This window comes from Phalacrocorax carbo, chromosome 15 (assembly GCF_963921805.1).
Source record: "Phalacrocorax carbo chromosome 15, bPhaCar2.1, whole genome shotgun sequence".
Taxonomy (NCBI): domain Eukaryota; kingdom Metazoa; phylum Chordata; class Aves; order Suliformes; family Phalacrocoracidae; genus Phalacrocorax; species Phalacrocorax carbo.
Genome location: NC_087527.1, coordinates 994,009 through 1,021,734, shown reverse-complemented (window position 1 = coordinate 1,021,734; position 27,726 = coordinate 994,009). Strand labels below are relative to the sequence as shown.

Sequence of the window (27,726 nt, the reverse complement as noted above, 5' to 3'; positions counted from 1 at the left end):
CTCAGGTTCCTGTAGTACAGACACGTCTTCTGCGTTGTCTCATACCACTACATTTGGTAGGGCAGGATTTGCCCAGGTCTGATTTACTTGCCAGACCTTCGTCAGAATAGGCAGAAGAGGTCAAAGTCCTTGGAGGTTTCAGGTACTATCAGAGGATGTCAGAGTAGGTTTTTCCATACCATGCTACGCAACACCATGCCCAAACTGTCTCCAGAGGAACTAGCTCCAGAAGCAGAAAAGGAAGGGCTGTTCCACCCTGGACCGTAGCTAACGTCTTTGTGCTGTGTAGCGCTACGCATGCTGTGTGAAGCTAGCACAGGTCTCTCTTCCCAGAGGCACGTTGTACATCCAAACATGTCCATGTGTTAACAATCCATGCCATAGCCAGCTCAGAGATTTGCATTTTACTTCCTTGATTGTTGCCTTTGCAAACACTCCTTTGTGATCTTTGGGGCTTTTTGAGATTTGATATAGAAGGATGGGTTTCTGCCCTGCCCTTAACAGGTAGTCACACCTATCGCTTTGGCAGTGATACTAACTGCTCCTTATCCTTGTAGAAGAGTGGCATCATGTTTCTGGTGTAGTTATTTCAAGTGCTGCTTCCTTGATGTGTTAAAATAGTAGCTATTTTTCTTAATAATATAAGTATTACAGTGATTTCCAATGAACAATATCATGCATCAGGTCACGTTAACCCCTGGCATGCTCTTTCTTGGCACAGTTCCCACCACCACGTGATGATCAGATACCCTTTGCACACCCCTGTACAACATCATGACCATGTCTTGCTTTTCCTACACATTTTCTATGTAGTTTTTATTGATTCCTCACCTTCTTTTGTGGCTAATCAAACCACTTTTGTGGCTAGTCAACCACTTGCCAGACACAGCCATGCTGCAAGGTGTTGACCTTTGGGATCAGGGCACACGTGACCTTTGAGCTCAAAGGATTTTTGTTGCACAGGTGCCTTGCATGCACACACTTCCTAAGCAGGCAGTGCTTTGTGAGTAATGCCAATAGCAGCTTTCAGGGGCTTGCTAGACAGTAGTGTTGCTGGTATTGGGCATTGTGCCAAAGCAAATGGCCTAGTAAAAGTAAAATGTTGATGGAGAGTAATTGACTAAACTGTGACAAGGCAAAAGGGAATTAAGACTTGAATGCTTTTTAAGAAATCAGAAATTGTAACCTGGAATTTCTAAATCTATTACAGCATTTTCTTTACATTCATTGTGATTAATTTCAGTAATAAATGTATGGGTATGGATGTACGGGGGGAAGTAGGAGGTAGAAGGATAACCTCCTCTTAGGACACAGGGATAAAGAGCATGCACCACTCCCCTGACTCCCACATTAGCATTGCAGCTGGATTCACTCAAGTGATGTGTTCTGCCAGTTGCCTGATCTGTGGACGGCTTTGGAGAGACAGCTTGTAATGCAAAGGAAAGATTTACTTTATTCAGAGATAAGGATTAAGTAGTGTTCACAAAAGAGTATTCATAGAGAAACAAGGAAATATTGGAAGAAAAAAACTGGGATGGAGGAGCAGGGAAGTTGGAAGGTAACTCAGCAATTCAGAAGCTGCTATATTGCCCAGGATGCTAAGTAATAAACTATATGTTTCTTTCTGGCCACCATTTTAGGACCATTATATTTAATGCTATGCAGGCTAAACTAAAGCCAAGAAGAATAAAAAAAGATCTGGGACATAAGCTGGTCAGTGGTGTGAAAAGATAGGAAAAAATATTCCCATAGAGAGAAGGGACACAGGATATCATCTAACAGCCACTGGGGTTGAGTGCTAAACATCCTGGTTCCACTTCCAAGCTAAAACCTCTAAGAAATCAAATCATCTCAAGTTGCTCCCGAGGCAGAGTTTTGGGAATGGGACCTCTGCTGTGATTCACATGCTGCTTCAGAGTTGTTTTCTGCACATCTGGGCTGCAGGGTTGGAGGACCTCTTGCTGCAGAGGTCTGCTTCTCTTCCTCATTCTTCAGAGTGAGCTAAGGGTGAGATCATACTCTGCAGTCTTGGTTTCACTGTCTCTGGAATGGAGAGCATTTCTTTGCCCAGCACCTCCCAGCTAGCCAGGCTGCATAACTGCTTATTAGTACCTCTGCCCTGCCTTACCTCAGCCTAGCCACGGACATAAGCGGTGCAAGTGCCTGTTCTGTGATCACAGATTCTGGTTGTCCCACAGCCTGGCCTGTGGGACCTCTCACTCCTCCAGCAAGCTGCCACCTAGCAGCTGCCCTGCAGTAATAGTGTGTGCAGGCTTTACCCCAGGGCACAAGTAATGCTGTTTATCTTTGTTTCTCAGACCCTGCATATGGGAAGTTCCTGCAGCATTTTGCAGCTCCTGAGCTTGCTGCACACCACTAGGACTTGTAATGCTAAATAAGGGTAGGGCTTCCTATATAGAGCCCTTGTGTAGGTGATGTGGTACGCAGAAAGGAGGCACGCAGGTGGGACTGGGGATGAGCCCGTGAGCTGGATGCTCAGGATCAAGGATAGGTACAGATGCAAACCTCTAATGAAGGCATAATTTACAGTGTACTGGGGTAGATTATTCTGACTGCAAGCTAGGATAAATTGCATTGATGCAAATTATCTCTAAATCAGGAAATTATTTATTGTGATTAAAATCCCACAGTGTTACTCTGAAACCTGAACAATTCCTTTTTTTATGCAAGAGCTAAAGGACTCTTCTGTTATCCAACTGATGTCAAGTATCTGCCAGGAGCTTAAAAAAGAGATAATAATCAGATGTTTGCCTTTAATCACCATTCGTCCTTAACTGGCAAGACTAGCTATACCACATGTACACAAGCAGTAAAGAAAAAATAAGACACTTATAGAGACCATGCCATGTCTTGGAGGTGTCACAGAGTCCACCCCTGCACATTGCAGCAAGTGTAACCCGAGCTGTAAGGAATCTGTTATTGCGCTGTCTCTCAGTATGTAAGCAGAGAGTAGCGAGGTGCCTCTGGTGTCCAGCTAAAATGATCCATTGGAAAAGACCTGGAAATTCTTTGAGAAGCGTTACAACTCTTGCACTGAAAGCACCACAGCACTGAGAGGAGGCTGGCAGCTGTACTAAAATGGCCTGTATTTTCCTTTCCATCATGAATTTAAACATTGCTTAATCTACCATTTTTTCTTTTATAGGCAGACATATTCTCTGGAGCTGTATTTATACAGCTGGCCGTAGGGCTGAATCTTTATTTGGCCATAATTATCCTGCTTGCTATTACTGCTCTTTACACCATCACAGGTGAGTTTGCAGAGCAGTCTGATAAATCAAAGTTAGGGGAGCCAGAAAAAAGAGACAAGGGGAGAAATGAAAACCTGAAAGGGGATTTATTTGCAGCAGTGTTTGTTTGAAAGAGAGAGGTGGTGAGAAAAGGTTAAAAAAAAAAAAAGGATTTCCACTGGGGCATTTGCACAGGGGCTAACCTATTTGCCTTGACTTTTCTTTGCCATTAGGTGGCCTTGCAGCTGTGATTTACACGGACACCCTACAAACATTTATCATGGTAGTGGGATCCTTTATTCTCATGGGATTTGGTACGTAAATCAGGTGTATTAAACCGGAATGTTCAACCACAAATCCCACAGTGGCTGTGGAAATTGATCCTGCAGTATGGAACTCTGTTATCTTAACCAGCAGATTTCAGTTCATATGCCTATTAATCAGGGAAGAAAATAGGCATGTTGCCAAAAAAATAGGCATATTGCCAAGCCCTTTAGTCCCTGAGGCCACTCCATCGCCAAAGCACAGGTGAAAGTGTAAGGTAATATATAGCATCCCATGGCAGAACAGGACTTGTGAAGGCTAAGGAGGTAAAAGCAGAGCTGTTCGTAGGTGATGATCATACCCTGGGGAAGTTCAGAGAGTATCGTGTTTTAGGAAGATTATAATTTCATAGATCTTCAATGCTAATGCATGAAAATTTCTTATTCAAAGTGAAGAGCTGTTGGTCACAATGCATGTTTTTTCCTTGTTTCTATGTTTCTAGCTTGGTATGAAACAACACAAACATATTAACATTTTAAATAAGCCTTGTAGCTGATCTATGGATGTCACTATTTTGCCAGCTAGACAAATGATACGACCTGAATTATGAATAGGACAATGTGTGTGTCCAGAAGACCATATGCATTTTAAAAGAGAAATCACGCTGTTAAATAGAATTAGTAGGAAGGGATCATAAGAAAGAAAGTAGCGATAAGATTCCTTGAATTTGCAGTGTCCTTTCCTTACCCTTCTAGTTACTCAGTGCTTGGTTTTCCTCTAGCTAGGTCTTTCATTGAAATGAAATTATTCCACCATTGTTACAACAGAAATAACTTCAGACTGACCTAACCTGGTAAGACCTGGCCTGGGGTTCTCCCCAGGTTAACACTGTGTGGAAATAATGTGTATTCATTTCACTTCTTGGCAAGGCATATGTAAGAGATGTTGAGACAGTGGAGCCTAAACCAGCATTTGTGAGCTATACAGAAACCTGAAAAGAAAGGTCACTTTGCTACTGTGGTTGTGTGAATGCTTACAAAACACTCTATACTGTTTTCTGAGGATGTTGATGTATACTGGCTAGGGTTTTTTTTACATCCATATTAAGGAGGTTTTTCTCCTCACATTCTCTAGCTCTATTTGAGATTTCAGTATTAAAATATTTATCGCTACTTTTACTTTCTATTTTTCAGCATTTTCTGAAGTAGGAGGGTATGAGGATTTCATGCAGAAGTACATGAATGCAATCCCATCCAATATCTCCTATGGGAATATAACGATTAATGCAGAATGCTACACTCCTCGTAAGGATGCCTTCCACATCTTCCGAGATGCTGTCACTGGAGATCTGCCATGGCCAGGGCTTGTCTTTGGTTTGAGTATCATTGCTTTGTGGTACTGGTGCACGGATCAGGTAATGTGGAAGCCGTATGCCTTGGAAGTGCCAAACACAAAACTGCAGCCTAGTGTGCTCTAGGGGTACTCTTCCCCCACTGTGATTCCAAGCTGGGTCACAGAAATGGCAGTTATTTCAAGACTGGTCAGTGACTTTTCAGTTTCTGGTTTCTAAACCCCTCCCACATGTGTGAAAATGGAATGGGTGTTCTTTCAATTCTTCTTATATACTGTGTCTAGCAGGTACTGTGTATAATTCCTTTCTCATTTTTTGTGTGTGACCATGTGTAAAAACACAGAGACGTTGTAATGTGAACATTTACTTAGGAAACCATGCCTAAGTCTGCAAGATCAAATGATCCTTGTTAGACTGGGTCTAGATACAATTCCTCATTCAGTAATCCTAGTTTGTTTCCCATTTGTGCGGCTTTCAGCTTTGCATGCTCAGTCTTGGGAGGATGCTTTTTGCATGTTGGGTCTTTCAGTCTGGGGACTCTTCCCCAGTCCTCCTTTCTTCTCCCTAAAACCTACCGTCCAGTTTCTCCCAGAGATCACACTGACACGAGTAGAAGAAAATGTTCTCCTGCAACTGCAACATGTGAATGTGTGCAATCTCTAGCAAGTGATCTATCTGCATTCTGAATTGTGAAAAACATAATCTTCACAGTTTGTAAGCAAATGATCAAAACCCCCGCTGTAACTGTATCTGTTGCTCAGGGGAATATCCTATTCCTTTTTGGCTTTTTAGTCTATCTACTTTAAGAACATCTTGTGAGAGTCTTGCCTCTTAGGCATACACTGGATAAACTATATTTTCCTTTACTTATTTCAAATATCTCCTTTCATTTTCATGTAGTTTTTCCTAGTGACAGAAACCATAAATAGGCTCTTTCACTATTGCAGAGGTTAAGAAGTATGTGGAACTTGGCATGATGTATTGGTGAAAATGCTGTTCTCGGTTGAGTCACGCATGCTCGCTGTGTCTCTTCGGCAGGTTATTGTCCAAAGATGTCTCTCTGGCAAGAACATGTCTCATGTGAAGGCTGGCTGTATCATGTGTGGCTACCTGAAACTCTTGCCCATGTTTATCATAGTGATGCCTGGAATGATCAGCCGAATTTTGTATACAGGTATGCATATGTATACAGAAATGCAAATTTCTTCTTGCTGCCTGTCTTTCACTGCCGGCCTCCCTCCGTTTCCTATGCTCTGTCCCTTCCAAAATACCTGGTAGCTGTCATCTTGTCATCCAAATTGTCCAGGCACATGTATGCACAAAAACTAACTACTGTGTAAGAAGCCACAGGTCTTCCTCTTTCCCCTGATCCCAGGTTTCTGCTAATGCTACTGTGGTTCGTTTCAGGGGAGGGGTGGTCCAGTGTCCCTCCCCAGTTGTCTGTCTGTTACAGCCCCACTTGGGCTGAATGAGTGGGAAATGCTGTCCAGGGCCGATGCTCTGCTGGCAATCAGACGAGGAGGGTCATCGGTCACAGACAGCAATGTTTTGGGCCGTGGGCTGTCCCGAGTGCAGCGCAGGGGAAATGCCAATCTCCCTTCTCTCTGACCATCAGTGTGTTTAACAGCAGGCAGAAGAGAGATGTACAGGTTGGAGGGAGGCGTCTTTGTGCTCCTCTGCTTGTTTTTCTACTTGCTCTCCTTGTGTTGTTCAGTTCCGATCTGGCAAATTAATGCTGGGTTAGTTTTTATTTTTTTTTGGACCTGCATCACTTTTCAGTCCTCTTTTAGAGAGGAAAGGAAGGATAGAGGCTTAGAATCACCCACCTCCTTGCGATGATATCAAGCACGTCAATCCAGTGGTTCAACACAGAGATAAATTTTAGAAGCTCTACTAATTTAGGAGCAATTTGCTGTTTATATGACCTTGTCTAACGCTGTCTCATTATCCTCTCCTCAGATGAGGTGGCTTGTGTTGTGCCAGAAGTCTGCCAGCAGTACTGTGGCACTGCAGTCGGCTGTACAAACATTGCCTATCCAAAAATGGTAGTGGAGCTTATGCCGAACGGTAAGGCAATGTCTGCATTTGTTTGTTTGCCTTAGGAAAGGTCAGGCTGCCAGACTGAAAAACAGGTGATAGAGGGAGCCCAAATCCCATATTTGGTTCAAAAACTCTTGCTAGAACTATGTACTATTAATCAAAGGGGTAGTCTGCATTAGTTGTAGCTGTAGGTACAGAATAGCTACCCACTGACAATGGCAGCTCTCAGCTGGCAAATGCTGGGTGACGAAATGGTAATTGAGCTCCCTTTCTGTGAAGGTGAAAAATAACCTACTTTGCCCATCATTTATAAAAAACCTGTCTCTGTCAGGGTTTCTGAGTTGGAGGCATACACCTGCAGTCCTTCTGCTAAACCCACTGAGGTGGGAGGCAAAAATATTCTGTGTACACGTCCCATAGGACACCTGTTCAGCGAGGGGATAAGGCACCACTCTGGAGAGGGCAATGTATATGGAGAAGATACATTTCTGCAGAAAACCACAGAGCTGGTTCATAAGGCTAGAAAGACAGATTATGATACTACACTTACCGTGGTACTTCCCTGATGTATTTAATACTTCCCCATCATATTATAACTTGCACATAGTGTTGTTAAAATACTACGGTAATTCCTCATACTGTGTTGACCAGATCATACCATCTGGGAAAGTGGCTTACTCTCATTTTCAAACACTAAAAGAAGCATTTTTAGGCCAAGTAACTGGTTTACAAATATACCACAAGCAAGTACTCACCTGCAAACAAGAGAAATTATTTTTATAACTGTTGGGAAAAGTCTGCTTAGTATTTTTTTCTTATTATTTCAGCATTTAATTCAACAGCATTCACAAAAGGAGTACCTATGTTCTAAAAGCTCAAGAGTTGCCCTGTCACTGCAGCAAAAAGCTTTTCGAAAGCTCAGCAGAGATCGCTGTGCTTGCATTGCAGGAGAACTCGGGCAGGCATCGGCACATAACTATGCCAGACATGCTGATAGCTGGCCGACTTGAAGGGGTCAGACGAGCACTAGGGGTGGTGCCGCACACCGAGACCCTTCACCGAGTGCTCACCCTAGTTCACTTATCTTTGTGTTTCAGGTCTGCGGGGTCTGATGTTGTCAGTCATGCTGGCCTCCCTTATGAGCTCCCTGACTTCCATTTTTAACAGTGCTAGTACTTTGTTCACTATGGACATTTACACCAAAATTCGGAAACGACCGTCTGAGAAAGAGCTGATGTTAGCTGGAAGGTAAGGGTAGCCGCACCTTCTCCAGCCGTACGACCACGGCCAGCACCAGGGGCGTTACAGGTGCAGCCTCCAACACCGGCACCAAGTGCCTGGTAAAGACCTGCTTCGCAGCGTGCGGGCAGTGCAGCAGGGGCCTCCTGCGGCCAGGCAGGCTGCCCCACAGCACACTTTGCTTCTGGGAAAAACCAAAGCTCTTGCTTCCAATTCAGTTGACAGTGGCGCATGAAGTAGCTAAACTAATTCCCAGCACTTCCTACTGCTATTCAAGGGGAACTATTTTAAAATATCTTCATAGGCTTTGTGTTACACCATGCTACAGCATCAATGAACTGGTTCCAGTTGATCTGCTATTGATTTTTCTCTAAACATAACAAACAAAGGAAAAAAGTGATTTTCTACGTGTTGATTGCATGTTTAGCTGTATGCTGATGGATATTTGACAGACACAACATCCAGCTTGGATTTCTTTGGTTTGTTCAGTGGTAATTGGCCATTATCATTGATTTTGCTGTTTGAAATACAAAATGAACATTTAAATTATTAATAGCTGGTTTTTTTTTTCTTTCTGATAGATGCTTCTAAGCAGGTGGCTAATTGAATATCTGGCTATGTTTACAGGGCATTTATGTTAGTTTTAATTGGCATCAGCATTGCCTGGGTTCCTGTGGTGCAGTCAGCTCAAAGTGGGCAGCTCTTTGATTATATTCAGTCAGTGACGAGCTACCTGGGACCTCCCATTGCCGCTGTCTTCCTGCTCGCCGTCTTCTGCAAGCGGGTCAACGAGCAGGTAAGTACGAATTAGGAACCAGGTATGCTGTGTGTTCCTTTAGGTATTAGGACAACCTTTTTTGTTTTGTTTTGGTATTTTTTTTGTCTTTTTTTAGCAACTTTTTCCTGTTTATTTTGATCCTGCTACAGCCCAGGGATTCTGTGTTTCCATACCCCAGGGCCTCAGGTTTCAGGGATGAGTTTGGAAAAGTTCCTTGCTAATCTGATAAATAAACAGTCACCTAGGAATTCCTAGCTCTAAAACCTAGATTATCTACCACTTTGCCAAGAAGTATGTCAAATGGATAATTTATGGGCACATATTTGAAAGTAATCTTTTAAGATATTGGCCACCAAACTGCTTTATAAAACATATTGCCTTTTACCTTCCTCTTGATCATTATGTATTTTGTCAACACTCTTTTAAGCAAACAAGCTGTTGTTTTATGCATTGTTTCCCATTGCTTTTAGGAGCCAGTTTGGGAATCACTGATTTTGATTTGTAGAGCAGTGAACTGAGAAATATTGTACTTAAGACTTTGTAAGTAACTCAGAAGGCACGAGGTCTGTCACATGCTTTGATGAGACCATAGGCCAGTCACGGTGACTGGGGTCTCATACATTCTGAAAACTCAGTACTCAGCAAATCATATTCTTTTCTATAATACTAGGAATAACAATACTTGCCTATTGCTCAGCTTTGCTCCAAGGAGGATGAGTTCAATGAAAAAGCCAATAGAGCGAAGGTTTTTGAATATGCCTCAAACTTTTTTCTCACTATTTTCTCTCGAGACCTGTTCAGTGGTTACTTGTGTGTATATCTAAGAAAAGCCTGTTTCACACACAAGGAATGTTCCATTTCTTATCCCAATATGGCTAAACCTTCATCGAAACCTGTCATTGACTTTAGCTGGAATTTTACCTGAGTGAGAATTCAGTACAATCCCTGGGGGTTTGGGTACACTGCACACTTTAAATTTGGGTAAATAGGGGACGCAAGCACCAAAGCTTCCGAGAATTGGAGCCTTGCATAAGATAAATTCCAATATTGTAATTACTTATAAGATTTACCAACATTTCTTGCTCAGAATCATTCTTCTTCCTGCTAGAAATAGAACTAACAATCTTGTCCTACTCCAAAATGTTTTTGTGACTTTAATCACTGGATAATTAAAACTCTTTTGTTCTTAAACCCAGCATTAAACCTAGAATATTTTTAAAACAGGAATTATAAATTTGTGTTACCATCATCATTTTTCTTGACTTCACAAAGTCACAGAATGGTTGAGACTGGAAGGCACCTCTGGACTAGCGCAAACCCCCCTATTCAAACCAGGGCTAACAAGAGCAGGATGCTCAGGTCCTGTCCAGTTGGGTTTTGAATATCTCCAGAGATGGAGACTCCCCAATGCCTCTAGATAACCTGTTCCAATCACCCTTACAGTAAAGAAGAAATATATTTATGTTTAAACAGAATTTGCCGTATTTCAGTTTGTGCCCAGACACCACTTAACTAATTACTAACAAGGTCATCAGGAAATAAACCAGACACATATTTCAGGAGGAATGGCACACACTTGCTAGCTGGTTCCATCAGGCCAGAACAGTCAGGGATTTAGCCCTCAAAGACAAAAAGATATAAGAACAACCCCTGGGGTGTGTAGTCTGTGGCTAGACCCTGTCCTGTATAAGGAGAGCATTGTGTGGAGATGGGTGAACTTTGAGAAATGAGCTGGAAAAGGCCTCCTCCATATTCTTTCTCTGAGCTGTTGGTGATTGCCCTTTTCAGTTGTATTAATACACTGAGTTGTAAATATGGTCACTGAAAGTGTCTGGGTTAACATCCATGTGCCAAAGCCAACTACCTCCATGTTTCCTCCAGCAGCTATTCAATGTTTAGAGCTTATTCATATGCCTGAAATAACTCTTTTTGGTAACTTCTGCCACTCTGCCTGCAGGGAGCCTTCTGGGGCCTGATGGTTGGGCTGCTAACTGGACTCAGTAGGATGATTGCAGAGTTTGCCTATGGAACTGGCAACTGTGTGACCCCTTCCAACTGCCCGTTCATCATCTGTGGGATTCATTACCTTTACTTTGCAATGATTCTTTTTGGCGTTTCCTCCATTGTCATCCTGGCAGTCTCCTTCATGACTAAGCCCATTCCCGACGTACATGTGAGTATTATTGGCATCCTGCTCCTCAAGAACTGGAACTCAAGGAAACCACTTAGTTTTAAACACTTGTACTTGGTATATTACCTCCTGACATTTCAGCTACCCACATCATATAGCTCTTGTAAGAAAGCAAAGGAAATAGTCTTCACTTATGTGTCACAAATCTTCAGTGACTCCTAATAATCTTAAAAGTTGACCTAACAGACGTGGGATGCCATGGTCTTATAACTTGCTTATGTGCTGGCCAGACTGATTCGTCTCTGTGTAGTAAGGCCGTAGATTTATAAACTCATTTTGTTTCACGGCAGCTTTACCGCTTGTGCTGGTCTTTGCGGAACAGCAAAGAAGAACGTATTGATCTTGATGCAGATGAGGAGCAGGACAAAGCTGATGAAAAAGATGAGGAGTCAGGTAACTGTTGAATATCTATAGAATCTATCAATATATTTGAGTATCCCGATTTCATTCCTGAAGAACATTAGCATGCTTGATATTGAGAGACACTCCCTTTGCCCCAACAACAAAACCTCCAACCCCACATATTTAAATGGCTACTAAGCTGCCTTTTACCAGCCTGTCAAGCTCAGTGTAAATCAGAAGTGAAGTGGATTTGAGGGGAGAAGATCTTGTTCTCGAGGTAGCTAGGTGGCAGTTCTAGGAGTAAAACAATGGAGGTGCTTTAGGTTGGAGGTGGTGTGCATTGGCAGAACTGTGTGTGACTCTAGCATTTGGAATAAAACAACAAGAATTCACTTGGAAGTAGTGGGTAGTAGTCAGGATTGAAGGTGCAAGGATGTGGTGCAAGGCACTATGAAAGTGAATTGCCAGACATCCACCTGGGCAAAACCACCTGCTCTCTTCACTGGGTTTCTGGTTCTGCTGCCAAGTTCCTTTCACAAGTATCCTCAAACTCATTATTTTCCCTTTAATTAGAAGTGTAGAAAGTATTGAAAAAATAGAGTTTAATCTTTGCAGCATGGCTTGCTTCTCCAATACCAGACCAAGTCACTAGGCTGCAAGAGGTGCACTGTCTTCTGCAAAAAGCTCTCTTGCAACATGTAGAAAATTACTCTTTTTCCAGGCAAGCTGTGAAAACACAGTATTAACTTGATCATTGTACTGCCTTGTAGTAAAATGTTTCCATGTAATTACGACCATAAACCAGAACTGCTGTTTAAACAGAGGAATGTCCTCAGTCACAGAGATCTTCTAGGGCATGCAGTGGGCCACGCTTACAGTTCATGACCAGTGTGTTATTCCTTCCAGTGAACGAGGAAAGTGAAGAAGAACCGGGATGCTTTAAGAAAGCGTACAACTGGTTCTGCGGCTTAGATCAACAAAAAGGACCCAAACTGAGCAAGGAGGAAGAGGAAGCATTGAAGAAGAAACTGACTGACACAAGTGAAGTGCCACTTTGGAGAAATGTTGTGAATATTAATGGCATCATCCTGTTGGCTGTGGCTGTATTTTGCCATGCCTTCTTTGCATAAACCTCTGATTATAGTTCTGAAATTGTACTGCATTATCATGCAGAAGTGATGACTTGTAGATTTAGAGAGTTAGATACACTTAGTATTTTCATTGTTACGTTTGCAAAAAATCAGGGTGATTTACTCGCTGATTTTGTGATCTAGATCTAAATCTAAAGATGAAGACCACTGGGATTTCAAGAGAGAGCATCTCTGTTTAGACATTGACTCAGTCCAGGGCTAATAGAGGTGCAGAATTTCCATCCAGTATTTTCTCTACTCATGATCCATTTCATATTTTAGGTGCAGAACAAGGCTGCATGAGCCACATTTCATATCAGGGTTGACTTTCAACCCTTCTTCTTCTGATCATTCAGATTTCTTTTCCTTTGGCTATGAGAATTTGATTACAAAAACCCCACAACAACTGAGGACAGTATTATGAATTAAAATTTAAAGATTGTTTTTGTCCCTCCAAGCATGGGACATCTTAAGTAAAGGATTTATGTATATATTGATGTATTTGGCACTATATCTAACTTTCCATTATAATTTTTTCCCCTTTTTCTCACTTTCCATTGTGTTGTGTTTCTCAGTAATCAGTGGAACACTGACTGTCTGAATTGATCACATTTTGAAATTAGGGAAAACATGTCTTGATGATCTTAAGAATTCTGTTTAAGATAGATTCTCTGTTTAAGGTTAACTTCAAAAAGTCCTCCTCTCTTTATATTTTAATATGTTTCTATACTTGAATGTGAGGCTTTTTTAATACAAAATACATATATATAAATATACAATACATTATATATATGCACTATATATATAACATATATTTAAAATATATATGTGTGTGTATACGTATTTATTTCTTACTGATCAATTCCCATCTTGGTATGTCAAAGATAATCTCTACCCACAGTTACTAGGACCTCTTTACTGTGGGGCTGCTGTTCATGTATTGCCTTTTTCTTCGGACTGTGCTACAAAATAATCCATGCAGACGCTTAAAAGTCCAAAATGTCAGAATGCTGGGCTTGCACTTTCCTGTCAAATACATTTGAGGGCTCTGCACTGCTTTTCTGCAACGCTATAAATCTTTCTTCTGAAGATTTCATTGAGAAATAGAATTCATGCTGTCTGACAGTATGAGTTAACAGTTCATGGAGGAGAATAATCACAGCTGTGGGATGTCAGCTAAACCAGTCTGATTGTCTCCACTTGGTAAGTCTGATACCAGCTGGAGATACAGGACAAGATAGATTTAAACTTCAAAGCAAAAAGCAATAGATCTTCTTATAATCTAATTCAGCTTCCTGGGGAATCAAGTGTAAAAAGAGGACATCGGTTGCTGCAGTCAGGCTGCAACAAAATTCCTTGTTCCTTGCACACATATCACAGAGTCACAGAATAGGGGGTAGGGGTTGGAAGGGCCCTCTGGAGCTCACCCCGTCCCACCCCTGCTGGAGCAGGCACCCCCAGAGCAGGGGCACAGGGCCGCGTCCAGGCGGGGGGTGAATGTCTCCAGGGAAGGGACCCCACAGCCTCTCTGGGCAGCCTGTGCCCCTGCTCTGGCACCCGCACAGGGAAGGGGTTTGGCCTCATGTTTAGCTGGATCTTCCCGTGTTCCAATTTGTGCCCGTGGCCCCTTGTCCCTGTCACTGGGCGCTAAGGAAAAGAGCCTAGTCCCATCCTCCTGACACCTGCCCTTCAGATATTGATAAGCACTGATGAGATCCCCCCTCAGCCTTCTCTTCTCCAGGCTGGACAAGCCCAGGTCTCTCAGCCTTTCCTCACAAGGGAGATGCTCCAGTCCCCTGATCCCCTTGGCAGCTCTGCGCTGGCCTTGCTCCAGCAGCTCCCTGCCCTTCCTGAACTGGGGGGCCCAGAACTGGACGCAGCCCCCCAGATGTGGCCTCACTGGGGCAGAGCAGAGGGGGAGGAGAACCTCCCTCGCCCTGCTGCCCACACTCCTTTCCATGCCCCCCAGGACACCGCTGGCCCCCTTGGCCCCAAGGGCCCGGTGCTGGCTCAGGGTCACCTCGCTGCCCCCCAGCACCCCCAGGGCCTCTCAGCAGAGCCGCTCTCCAGCAGGTCCCCCCCAGCCTGTGCTGGTGCGGGGGGCTGTTCCTCCCCAGGGGCAGGACCCTGCACTGGCTCCTGTTGAATTCCCTGAGGCTCCCCCGGGCCCAGCTCTCCAGCCCGTCCAGCCCTCGCTGGGTGCCAGCACAGCCTCTGGTGCATCAGCCGCCCCTCCCGGCTTGGGATCGCCAGCGAACGTGCTGAGGGGACGCTGTGTCCCTTCGTCCAGGTCACTGATGACTATGTTGAACAGGACAGGACCCAGCACAGCCCCCTGGGGAACACCACTAGTGACAGGCCTCCAGCCAGACTCTGCCCCCTCGATCACGACCCCCTGAGCTCTGTTGTTGAGCCAGTTCTCTGTCCTCTCATCCAACCCACACTTCCTTAGCTTGGCTATGAGGGACTATGGGAGACTATGGGAGGCTGTGGGCGACAGTGTCGAATGCCTCACTGAAGTCAAGATAGACAACATATGGTGGGATGCTGCATTGTCTCAAAGCATTTCAGTATTGCACAGCAGGAGGAACCAGGCTTGGAATAAGTACATCTAATTCGGAAGCCAGGGTAGTCGCTCTGTGTGTGCTACATCATGCTGTTGCAGCTTTAATCACTCTCCCTTCATAATCTTCTGACGGTATCTTTTCTTCATTTGGATCTAGACCAAAATGCTCTGGGTTCTAGTAGAATTGCTGCTCTTCAGCGTAGCCCCTGCAGTATACTAAAAGGTTTTGCATAGGCCAGAGCAAATAAAGACTCTATAAATACCAGTGCAAACCTTTTTCTTACAGTTAATACAGTGATAGAGCATTTTAAAGACCGTGGAATTAATTATGTTTAATGGACTATGAAGACTTCTATGTATTAAAGTATTTGTATATTTTGAAGCATCTGGTGTCCAGAAAATTTTTATATAAGATGATGGAAGACAGTGAAAATTAATTTGGTGTTTAGATTTTGGCTCTGAGTAATGGTAACGGATGACAAACAAACAAGAAAGACTTTGATGAGGATTGCCCAGCTCCCGTTTTGTCATGTTTTGCTACAGAAAGAAAAATACGGTGAAATTATACAACCATTAGATACAGACCAATACCACAAAGCATTTCCTGGCAGGTTGAGCCGCCTTTAGATGAAACCCTGGTTAATCAGGCACTGTCACTTCATTTTCCTCCCCAGGATTAAAGAATTTTGAAAAACTAACTCTCAGTTTCCCAGGGACATTCACTGTACATCCTCAGCAACCTGTGTTTGGTCTGGTCAGAAAGCTGGATGTTGTAAAGGGCAGAGTTCAAATATTTACATAGAGTTTGACTGTTGCTCAGAGTACTTCTCTGATTTTGTAGAATTTCATAGAAAAACCACCTGATATTGTGCACAGCTGATAAAACTTTTTATGTTTAGATTAATATTTAAATGCCACCTCGAGCCAGTAGCAATTTGCATTCAAACTCAAATTTTAAGGACGAAAGTGATGTTTCCTTAGTTCTCAGAGGAACTCTGTCCATGTTACAGCTGGTGCTGTGGGACTCTCTCAGGCAAAACCCCAAAAAACAGCTTACGCCGTCCTGGGCATTCTCATGGTTTAGAAATGGGAACAGTGAGCACATGCTTGTTTCCCACATTTGCCTGTAAATTTGAAATGCTTCTGGTTAGTGGCAAGACTCCAAATATAGCGCTGGCTCATAGCACATCACACACGCATGTGTGTACAGCTTAATACAACTCTATTTCAGGTGATCCTGAGACATCCCAGCTTATCCTGTCAGGTAAGATATAGCTTATTTTAGGGTTATAGCTTATTTTAGTGGACCTACTTAGATGTGCAGAATTATTTTAAATGAACTGCACAAAATAAAATTAAAAATACACCTAGTAGCACTGTAAGCCAATTACGACACTGATATATAAAGAACACATGCTAAACAAATCAGATCTTCCATTCAGGAATTACTACATAATTTTCAGGCCAAGTCCGAAAAAAGGTAACCACTCTTCATATATGTTTTCAATTTTCTGTGTCAAGTATCTCACAAATGCTAATTATTAACGATCATGAGAACACTCTGTTCTTAGAACCTGGTTTTATTCCTATTTTTGTTATAGAAAAAGCTCATGCACCAGAACGCAACAGCCACTGGGGGACGGAAGGGCTGTGGCTTAATTTGGAAAACATCTGCAGTAACCATGGTTTGGTTTTAATAACATGTCTGTCCGTGGTGAACTGGGACATGGCACAAGGCTGGGTCCGCCAGGTGTAGGTGACCACTGTGGGCAGAGCTCCAGCAGCGGCTGCAGTTGCTAACTGGCTCACCTCCCGCTCCCTTCACTTTCTTAACCGGCAAAATGTGGAACATTTATATCAAGCAAAAGCTGGCACAAAAACGAGGAGCAAAGGTAAGTATATGCCTCGCCAGCGGTGGCTGGCGTTTGGGAGCAAAGCGACAGAGCCTTGGTTATGGTCTTTGAAGAACATTTGCGTTCACTGGTTGGCAGCGTTGAGCTGGAGGAGCATTTAAAGCTGATATTCCTGGGGACAGGCCGCCACGCTGCACGTTGTTCAAAGGCTGCGGGGGTCACAGCAAAGCTGTTCTGAGGAAGACTGCTGGGTTTTAAACGTTTATTTAATGATCTTATGTCCTAGCTGTAGGTCGCTGCATCCAGCACCCACAGCTTTACTACGTGGTAACAAGCACGCCAGGGACGGGAGCAGCGGTCCGAGCGGCCCTTCGGTTTAACTTAACGTACATTATCACGGGTTTAACAACAGAGGGCGATACGTCACTAGGAAAGATGAGAAATGCAAAAAACCCACAGTTTTTACTTGGTGACTCACGGCATTTTTTCATGGTGTGTGTATTGCAGGCCTGTACTAGAGAACTTAAAGGATGGAGTAAAACTGCACTCCCTCCAGTATCTCCTAGTTGTTCTGATGAAACACAGTATATTATTAATAAAATAGGTTCTTTTTTTTTTGTCCCTCCTGAAGAACACTCCATCTCGTCATTTACTATGGGAAGCTGAGAAAAAAAAAGAGCTCCCCTCACCTGGCAGCGCTCAAGGCTGGAGAAGCTGTGCATGTGCTGTACCAGCGGCTCCCCTGCTTGTCTCGAGGTACCTGGAAGGACTTCAGGCTGAGGTAAGCGCGAGCTCATCCTTGCTCCGTGCAGCATTTTTGTTTATGGTATCAGATTCTATAAGTTAAAAAACTTCACTTATATTCAAAATATTTTAAAACAAGTTATAACAATGGTTTTCACTCATTCAAATTGCAACTTTTGGCTTGCTGAAAATAGGTCCGGTGCTCAAACTTTTTTGGCATATTAGCTTTGTTTGTAGCCACAGAAAAGACACTCTGGCCTTCTGGTTTAATGTAATTAGCCATATGTGACTTTCCCAGACTTTTTATTTTGTCCTTAGACAAATCTCTCACTTCTATACATTTTTAATATGTTTGGGGGTTTTTTTTTTTTGGGGGGTGTTTTTTTTTAATAGAAAATGTAGTGGTGGGAAGCAAAAACACTCTCTGCTTTGGAACATGAAGAGCTAGAATTAAAAGCTGCCATTTTCCAGAGCAGGGCAGAATGGTTTCCAACTCCTGGACTTCTGAAAGCAAATGTGGGCAGGGAAATGAGTCTGTAGTTGCAAGAACAAAGAGCCATAAAATTCTTAACTTTCTGGAAAATGTTAGAAAAAACTAATATAAACCTTTGTGCATTCAAAATGAGCTCTGCCTGAGCGGGACACAGGGCTTACACAAGAAGCTCTTGTTTGCCATGAACACAGCTGTCTTGTCTTCTCCTGGTATTGCTGAGAATTGTTAGGCAGCTGATTCGAAAACTTGGTCTGTGTAGAGTGTAACTGAATTAATACCAGTATTGACCCAGGACCACAACAATTATATCTGGGCCTTAGTCGTTGTTGGCTTCATGCTAAAAAGACACATTATTTTTCACTGGTGTTAGAAAACTGCCTAGGTGCTAATGTCATCGTAGTGCAGAGCAATGTAGAGCATATAGTGCCAAAAGCGAAGGCTTGTTGTATACACGACATTTCTTTTGAAACAATGAGTTTAATTGTGGCTTATTGAGGTTTCTAGGTCCTGACATGTTAATTTAAGTATTTATAATGTGCATGAAGCAATTCAAAAGGATCTTTAGCATTTTTGTGACTAAGTCTGTGGCAGTTTTATTACGGAGTGTACTTCACAAACCTAAGTCAGTCCCAGGGGAAGCATTCATCAGCTGTGTTTCTTTGATCCAGCTAATTGTTTTACTGACACGGAGAGTGCTAATTCATTGCCCAGCCTCACAAATTAGGGACTGTTGTCTCTCATTCCAAAGCTATGGATAGTCCCGGCACTCCCCATATGTGTTACATTTCAGTACTTTCCCTGGTCCTTGTCCTCAGCTGCATGTTGAATGAATGTTCAATACCATGACAACTGTAAGGCCAGCAAGGATGTCTCTAGGACTAAATCTGTGGCTTGGGTCAGAAAACGTGTCCTAATTTGAGAGAGAATGCCCATAGAAACCTACCGGTACTGCAGGCTGCCCATTTAGCATCATGTAACAACTTGTTGGTGAAGTTCAGGGGGAACAGGACCCAAACCGTTCCTGCCCTTGGACTTGCCAGGACAGGTGACCTTCTTGTTTCGCACAGTGTCGGTACTAGAATGCATTTTAAGGGCGACACTGTATTCAGCAGTTAATTAATAACTGACAGAAGCCCAAATACTGATAGGGCCAAAGGATAGCTCAGGTTAACTCCAACCTGATTTATAAATCAGTGTTACTGTAACTTAGTGCATCTTGTTCTCCTTTGTTTCAAGACTTAGCGTACCTCAGAAGAAAAAGGATATTTTTTTAGATATGAAAAATCACCGAATGATTATTCATTAAATTATAGAATCAACGTTAGATTAACAATGAATAAGAGTACTGAGAATTCCAAACCTAAAAATCCAGGCTCATGCTATATATTTTCTACTCAATTTGTTTTACCCTGTAATCTCTGTTCATGCCACTGGGTTGTTTTTTGTCTCTCTTCCAAATATGTTTGGGTCAATTTGGATATATCCTTTTTTCACCATTGGTTTCTCTACCTGTGAAAATTCTTTCAAAGTCTTACTCTCGATTGCTTTGCTTTCCCGGCTGCTACTACAGAGCTGTAATCTCATCTCCCATCTTACAGTCACTGCTTTAACTGGGAGATTCAGAAACACACGGGGACATATCCCCCAAATTATTGGACATCTTAGTAACTGTTAACATTGGTGGATGGTCTTGTTATCCACATGCTGGTTTTGTGCCTTGTCACTAAATATATGCGTGGACTATAGTACAAGTATAAAATTGTATTTCTTCCTTTTTTGTTACATCTTCGAATAAAACAGGGTATGTTATTTCCTGCCAAATAACATAAAAAGAAAGCATGCCTACATTTTCCAGGGGAAAAAAAAACCCACATTGGGACATTTAGTTAGGAGTTTTACCTATTTGGCTAATTTCAGTTACATTTGAGATCTCAAAGGTCTTCAGGAAAAATGTGAAGGGGCATTTCAGATGTTGAACTGAGGCTGAGAAACTAATTTTAGGAAGAAGATTTAGGAATCACCATATTGCTATGGGAGAAATTGTGCATTACATTTTAGTATATCCTGAAAACAATTATTTCGTAGAATAAAAACTTACCTTGTAATTTAGGTTCCGTATAGTCAGGATTACAAAGGAGCTAGTGTGATATATCTTTGCTATATCAGGTGGACCTGAGCATCGTGCCCTTGTCTTCCACGCTGTGATGGGGTTTGCTGCATTGTGCCTGTGCTGTGCACTCTCCTGCGCCGGCCTCCTGCACTGTAACCCAGTACGAGACACCGATCATTTGGACACCAAGATAACACAGCTCTGGAAACACCACAGATTACAAAACCATGTTCTGCAATAAATGGGATTATTTCTGCATTAGCTCGTGTTCCCTGTAGCACCCTGTGCTTTGCACAGGCTGTTTGACCCTGCCACCGCTGTCACACATTGTGCTGTGCTCCTGCAAACATTTATCATCTGCAGTCCTTCCAGTAACCTGCAGCATGCTGCACCACATGGGCATGTGAACTGGAATTCTAATATCTGCAAACTTTTTTCAGCAAATATAGTTTTAAAAGTTAAAAAAACCAACCAAACAAAAAGAAACTGGTTTACGGCTGTTGTGTATGCAGACTTTGAATTTTGATGTTTGTCCAGGCAGTACATGGTCAATATAGCCAAACGGAATTAATGTTGTGATTGAAATATCGTATTTTATGTTGTCAGATGTAATAGCGCTAAAGAATTGCTGAGACAAAAGCTGACACATGGAAGGGATACCACTAGCATCCATATTTCAGGGCTCAGTTAAGGCTTTGTTCCATTTTTGCATTGTGCGCCTCTGTAAGACAAGAACGGTGATACCATATCAAGCCTTATTTGGAAACAGTTTATGTTGTCCTTAAAGCAATGATCAGGCAGATGCTCAGAAGGCAGTACTTAAAGTCCAAGTCAGCTAAATTTCTTCTAGTCAGGGCAGTTCAGCTGGATGGGTGTATTTCTACATCTGAACAAGCTAATTATTTTGCGAACGTGTTGAAGTGCAATACCCGAATTATCGGGGAAGGCTGAGACAGAAGTTTGGAACTGAACTGAACGGATCATTTTCCTGCAGCAGTTTTGTAAGTGTGGACGAGCCTGCTGTTCTCTGTTGTTCCCTAGTCCTGTACTGAACACTTGGCATGTTATTAAGCTGCCTGACTCTCTATTATTGAACTGGATGTACTCTGGCACCAATAAGTATTACATATGAGTGCCTTATGTATGTAAAGTGCGTTTAAAAGGCAGAGTTCCTCCAAGTTCCTGCCCAGAGGGAATGAATCCAACTGACTCAACACTTCTAAATCACATCTTTATAGGAGAGGAAATTCACTCTTTGATTAGGTTATGGAAGAGAAACATTTTAACTTTAACCACTCCTACAGATTAAGTTTACATTTTATATAAGGGTAATGCAGTTTGCGGTGTGACAGTGGGTTTCTGCAACGAAAAAGCAGCCCTGACAAATCAGTCCTTTATACAGGTGATTGCAGCTTCTTTGTAGCTACAACTTGGTAACTTCCAGGTATAAAAATACCATGTGAGAGCAAAACCTGAGTAAAAACAAATAGGACTTCTGTGAAGCTGAGTCAGCTGCACTATCACACCTTTCTGGGCCACTGAGAATGGCCAGGATTTGTCCTGCTAGCTTTGCCCAGGCCTTCTGCTGATGCCTCGTAAATTCCAGACTTGCAACTGCAGACAGAGAAATTTGCAACGGATCTGTAGTGCCCAGCCTTGACACTTCCAACCCTTTCAACTGCCCATCAGCTCTAAACACAGCAACTACTCTATTTCCTCCAGGGAATTTATGCCTTGTTGAATAGGCTCGCTTCTACAAACAGCTTGAACGTTCTATGTTATTCTCAATGGTTTTTTCTATGTTGGTTTTTTTTTTTTAAACTGTTGAGGTTTTTTTTTAAAAGAAAAAAAGAAACATATTTTTCCAAAATAGGGAACATTTTCAGTTCTCTGTTCTGTTAATCTCCTCATCTCTCTGTTCAGGCATCTGTTAATCATAGAATACTTGAGGTTGGAAGGGACCTCTGGAGATCATCTTGTCCAACTCCTTTTGGACTAGACTGTAACATTAGGATCAGCTTTCCTTTTGCTCCCTCAAAAGTGAGCCACAAAGGCAAAACTCTTCAGTTCTGGCACACTTCCATTTCCATTATATTTGTTAATTTTTGTACTCAAAGGATAGATTACAGCTGTACAAAATACCAAGTACTAGCACAAACACAGAGGCACTTTTGTTTCATGCTGTAACCAATTTCAGATAGGGATCAGACCTCTCTTCTGCTACAGGCAGTGGGGTCTGCCCCCAACAGAGCTTTAACAAGGGCTACCCTAGTAAAGTCTTCCTGACTTATTTTCCTTCTACCCTGAGTGTAGACAGCTGCAAATGGCAGCCCTGAGCCTGGCTCCAAGCACAGAGAAGGAGAAAACCTGCCTGCTGAGACCCTTACCAGTTTAAAAACGTGGGAGCAATCGCTGCAGCTAAGGCTCAGGGGGAGGCGTGTGACACGTACAGGAAGCGTGGGGCTCGGAAGGGGCTATGAAGTAAAGCAAGGGCTGCTGCTAAAACTCTCCTCAAGAACCCATTAGTGGGGGTATTGGAGGGTCACATGGACAAATCTCATCACAGGGACAGGGTTAGGCTGAGGTGCCCTTAGCCCAGGCCAGCAGGGTCCATCACCACCAGATTCACCGCTGGCAAGTCTTGTCAGCCACTCCATTTGTTAGAACCATGCTGATAAGTATTTGATTACATTTTAGGCTGGGAAAGTCTCATAATTCACTAGGGGAAGTCCTTCCATGACATGGCCATTGCTTTTCTGTGATGATGCTCTAAATGGTTCTAATCCCATGTTCAACAAACATTTGCAGCAAAATTCATGTAAATTCCTGTTGTTAGCTCAATTTCTCAGCATATCAGGAGTGCTGAAGAGGTTAATTATGAACCTTTCTTTCTAATATAATTAGATATTGATTAATGTCTGATAGGCTGAGATTTAGGGGAAAAAAAAAAGAAAGGAGAAATCATTACAAAGAATAAAAAAGGATCAGTTTCTTGTATCACAGGAAAATGCTGATAACTCAGGAAATAACTCCAGTGGAGAATTCTAGACTTCCTAACTCTCCTTTTTCCCCATTATGTTGCTAATGGCCCACAATGTAGATGTGAAACTGTTGGCAAATGACATTTCAGGAGGAACTGATCCAGAGTAACCAAGGAAGAGAGTTTTGTTTTTGAAGGTCTCATATAATCATGCAACTTTTACAGCCAGACAGCAACAGAGAGCAATAGATCTCTATGAAATGTCACATCTTCAGAAAGGTTTCCATTTGATGACACCGATGGCAATTTTGGCAGCTTTTTTCACTGCCTCGCAGGGATCATTCAGACATTGCTGAAATATATCTGTATGATCCAGGAGTGTCTTGCGGCCCTCTGGTAGCTCAGCCAGCATGGTGAGGGTTTTGATTGCACTCAGACGGGCTTTGCTCGTTTCCTCAGCAACCAGCTTCAGTAAAGGTGGAATGGCTTCAGCACCTAGGGCCGAGAATCTCCCTGTAGAGAAATAAACTGGCTTTAAAATGTGTTATTACATGTAATCAACATGCTTTTGGACTGCTGCTCTCTAATCCCTGCCCAGCTACAGCTCTGAACGCCCCAGAGGGTGCAGCGCAAAGAGGTAGGACATGCTTTTCTTTTGAAGACCAAAGCTAGCTGCCAGCTGTTAATTTTTAAGAAAAAAGATCTTTCTTAGTTAACTATATCTGCCTTGCACATTATTATTTTATTTGCAACGAATTATCTAAGAATATATGAGGCACCAAATGATAGGATAAACTACTGGGTGGGGGTTAGATGCCCTTAAGAACATCCTCCATTCTTTCATTTTTAAAGACACTTCAAACACTGAGACCCACTCCCGTGTTGTCTTTGGAAGCCAGAGGGACAGTTGCAGAGGAGGACTGGAACACAACTGCTGTTATTAAGAGTCTTTTATGTCTAATTACTCATTCATCACACTGAAAAATTAGCAGTTAGTATTTTTGGTGTCATGTAACTTACTTGGGAGAACTACAGACCTTATTAATATTCATTCCTCTCCCAGCTGTGAGAGAGACACTGCCTCTAACCACAAAAAGAGTTGCCAGAAAGTAGTGCCCCTCTGCTGAGGCCTGGTGATTCAGAGCAGCTGCAGGTATGCGGATCCCTGTGCGGTCTGGACCTGCAGAGGAAACGTTCCCCCTCCGGAGCAGCACTCTGGAGGGAAACGAGGCAGGTGGAGTAGATAAATAATGTCTTGACCCACTTCAGGTGGATGAAGTGTGAGATATACTGTCCCCCTTAATCCTGTAGTTTTTTGGAAACTGAGGACTTTGGCGCGGGGGGCAAAAGTTTTGTTACTAAGTTGCCTTAGAGTTGGATGTCCAGAAAGTATCCCAACAGAACTGCCTCTGTCTCTCACCCTGAGGTTCAATAGTAGCAAACATCAGTGCTCCTGTTGCACTAGCTTGGACTTCAGGATCTGTATCTTCCAACAGGCTCACCAGCACAGGAATAACTTCCTCACATACCACGCTTTTCCCCTCTGGATGAGTACTGTGCAGAAAAAGATGGTTAAGTTGCTTTCTTGAACTGTGTCTGCTAACCACAGAGCTACCCAGAGCTTCTCCCCATGCCCAGACCCCCGCATCCCTCCTTCGTTTCATCACAACCGTGCTGACACAGTCCTCCTCTCTGTTCTCTTTGGAGTCACAGTGTTCTGACTGTTAGACAGATGGTTAGCACCACTACCCAGCTGCCAAGAAAGGACAGGGGATGTCTGTTTGTGCCTGGTGTCTATTAAATCTACTTGCTGATACAATACTGCTGATATCCTATTAACCTATGGGTGTGGGCTTAACAATTTTTAGGCTCTTTTTAGGTAATGTTTAGCTTTTTTTTACTTTCTGTGATACGCTGGAGATTGATGGGCAACAGCACGTAGCAGGAGGTAGAATTAAGTGTGCTGGTGCTCCTAATGGCAATATAGTTAGAAACCTGGCTGTTGAACCCTATCCAGATCTTAAAACCTGCTAAATTAGGAGTCTGCAATTAATTCTTCTCCCAGGTTAATTTTCTCTCTTTCTTTCCAACCTCTTTAATGCAGGGAATATTTAAGGCAGCCCAGCTACTGCAGGGACTTTGAACGTAGCTGATGTCCATACTCCATGTGCATTTCTGCTTGCTTTCTATGACTCACTTTGTCTATACTCTCTTTTCCTATAATACCTCGCTTTGTTATAGGACATCAGGAAGGGTTTTGAGCCAATTGGTATGTACTACATGATCTGCAGACCTTTTTAAACTAGACATCTGTTAAGCACTTTTAACATATTTTGTGACTCCTGGACAGTGGACTTCAGTTGCTCCTTCCATCCAGCGTTTGATACACAAATTTAATATGAAGATTGCTTTTCCTCATCCATCACTGATGTATGTAGCAGCCTGTGTTAGAAAACTCGGTCTATCCTCAATCACATTGAAAGTTTCCCAGGACTTTTAGTTTTTTTTGAGAGAGCGGTTGTCCAAAAGAATAAGGGAACTTCTCCCTGTCTCCATAGTGGTCAGAATCTTGTTTTTACATGATTTCTCATTCAATAATTTTTTCTCTGCAGTGCTGCACAAGGAAAAAAAAGTCCTGATTTCACTGCCAATACGGAAGACAAATAGAAGGAGAAGGAATGACATTTCCTCATCAGCATCTGCTTTCCTGAGTGATTTATAGCAGTTACGATATTTAGACGTCTTCTACGTATGTGCGCATTCAGGCTGATATTGCTTTACACGTGAAATATGACAGCTTCAATGTGTAGTGGAACACAACTGCAAACTAATGACACGGATTCACTCATGAAATGAGTATTTTCCTGGGCTAAGTACTTTAGACAGATTTCTTTTCCTTTACCCAATATGTAACAGCACCAAAGCTGCTTTGCTTCTGATGGCTGCTGAGGACTGTGTGAGCTTTTCCTTCAGGATAGTAATGGCACCAGATGCTAGAGCTTCAGAAGCCTCCACACGCAGACAGTTGGAGAGTGTGTCTAGGATTAGCTCCTGGATTCCTTCTGACTCAGTCTTCAATTTGAATACAAGTAAGGGAATCAAACCGGCACGCAGGATGCCAACAGACCCTATAGGAGGAGACAGAGGAGGAACACGGGTGAGGTGTGAGTACATTTACTATTTCTACTTGCACTTTGAATTTCTTAACAGGACCAAAATACATAGGGTAACTCATTTCCTTACACAGATGTGGGATTGAGAGATGGAAACTACTACAACACTACTCTGTTCACAAATGCCATCTCATGTAAAGACATGAGCCCAGGTAATAATAAAAATGGCAGTTGCTCTGATATTCCTGGTTTCCCCCAATAAAATATTTCTCCCAAAATTATTCTTGCTGAGAAAATATAGGATAAATATATCTAAAAAATATATATATTTATAAATATCTATATATAAAGATCACCTTATATCCAGCCTTTCTAACTGTTCTCAACAGGAACACCTGCCAAGAGGCTGAGATGTGAGCCTTTATAGGTAATACTTTGATTCTCCCCTGTGGGTTCTGTGGGGGAAGTCAAGGTTTTGGAAACTGTCAGCTTCCTCACACATTTCTTTGCAATAATTCTGTCATGGGGAGAATTTAAATTTTGAGCTTTCCAGCAGTCAATAGTCCGGCACTATCACCTAAAGGAAATGGCATCAAAGGTAGAAAGATATTAATCTGCCCTGCAAGTGGTGCCTTTGCTATGAGCAAGTGTCTGATTTGTACCATTTCTTACACAATACTAAGTCAACACTGAAACAGCAATGCCATGGGAAAGCAGAAAGCAGAACATACTGTCCACAAGTAACTATGTGAAAACAAAATTTTCCAGCTGTCTTGTTGCTATGACTGATTCTTTGGTTGCTAAGAGAAATGTGGCTCCTTTCAAAGTGATTCATATATGGTTAGATAAGGAAGTTTTGTGGATAAGAGTCATCAAGGTATTTTCAAATTAATCTCCAGGGATAAATGGACAAGTGGGAAAGAGATTTTGACGGTTTTTGGTAGTACACAGGAGAAATCCTTCAACTTCCCAACCAGGTGAAAAACATGATTCTAATCTAGAGGTTATTCTGTTGCATATATTCTGAGGTTTTGCTGACATTGAATACATTCTTATGTTACTAACTTATTTGGATCCACTTTACTAACGCAAATGCAAATAAACATGTAGGGGTGATATTATTGCAGCTTTTACCACCTGTGCTACATTTGGAGGTCAGTTGCTGTGAGAATTCACATAAATAATAAGGAAAACCAGATTCAGACAATTCACTTTTGAAGGGTAGCAACATTTTGAAAACAAGGATTTCTCCTTGTGCCAGAAAGGAAAAGCAGGAAAGTG

General features: G+C 42.5%; 2 protein-coding genes across 5 annotated transcripts in view; one reads left to right on the top strand and one right to left on the bottom strand.

The window, feature by feature from the left end:
* Positions 1–14,188, top strand: part of SLC5A1 (solute carrier family 5 member 1) — a 29,155-nt gene extending 14,967 nt beyond the window's left edge. The window contains exons 6-15 of one of the 3 annotated variants that reach the window (XM_064466378.1): positions 3,167–3,272; positions 3,485–3,565; positions 4,709–4,929; positions 5,905–6,040; positions 6,826–6,933; positions 8,004–8,154; positions 8,773–8,941; positions 10,881–11,096; positions 11,405–11,507; positions 12,363–14,187. In XM_064466378.1, the coding sequence (XP_064322448.1) occupies positions 3,167–3,272; positions 3,485–3,565; positions 4,709–4,929; positions 5,905–6,040; positions 6,826–6,933; positions 8,004–8,154; positions 8,773–8,941; positions 10,881–11,096; positions 11,405–11,507; positions 12,363–12,586 (1,515 nt within the window). In that variant the 3' untranslated portion in view covers positions 12,587–14,187. Of the gene's footprint in view, positions 1–3,166; positions 3,273–3,484; positions 3,566–4,708; positions 4,930–5,904; positions 6,041–6,825; positions 6,934–8,003; positions 8,155–8,772; positions 8,942–10,880; positions 11,097–11,404; positions 11,508–12,362 lie in introns of all 3 variants that reach the window. The other 2 variants (XM_064466380.1, XM_064466381.1) reach the window with 2 other exon arrangements.
* Positions 14,189–21,515: 7,327 nt separating this feature from the next.
* Positions 21,516–27,726, bottom strand: part of RSPH14 (radial spoke head 14 homolog) — a 115,147-nt gene continuing 108,936 nt past the window's right edge. For both annotated transcript variants that reach the window (XM_064465968.1, XM_064465967.1), the window contains exons 5-7: positions 26,235–26,460; positions 24,753–24,886; positions 21,516–23,845 (exon numbers count right to left, since the gene is read on the bottom strand). In XM_064465968.1, the coding sequence (XP_064322038.1) occupies positions 23,604–23,845; positions 24,753–24,886; positions 26,235–26,460 (602 nt within the window). In that variant the 3' untranslated portion in view covers positions 21,516–23,603. The remainder of the gene's footprint in view (positions 23,846–24,752; positions 24,887–26,234; positions 26,461–27,726) is intronic.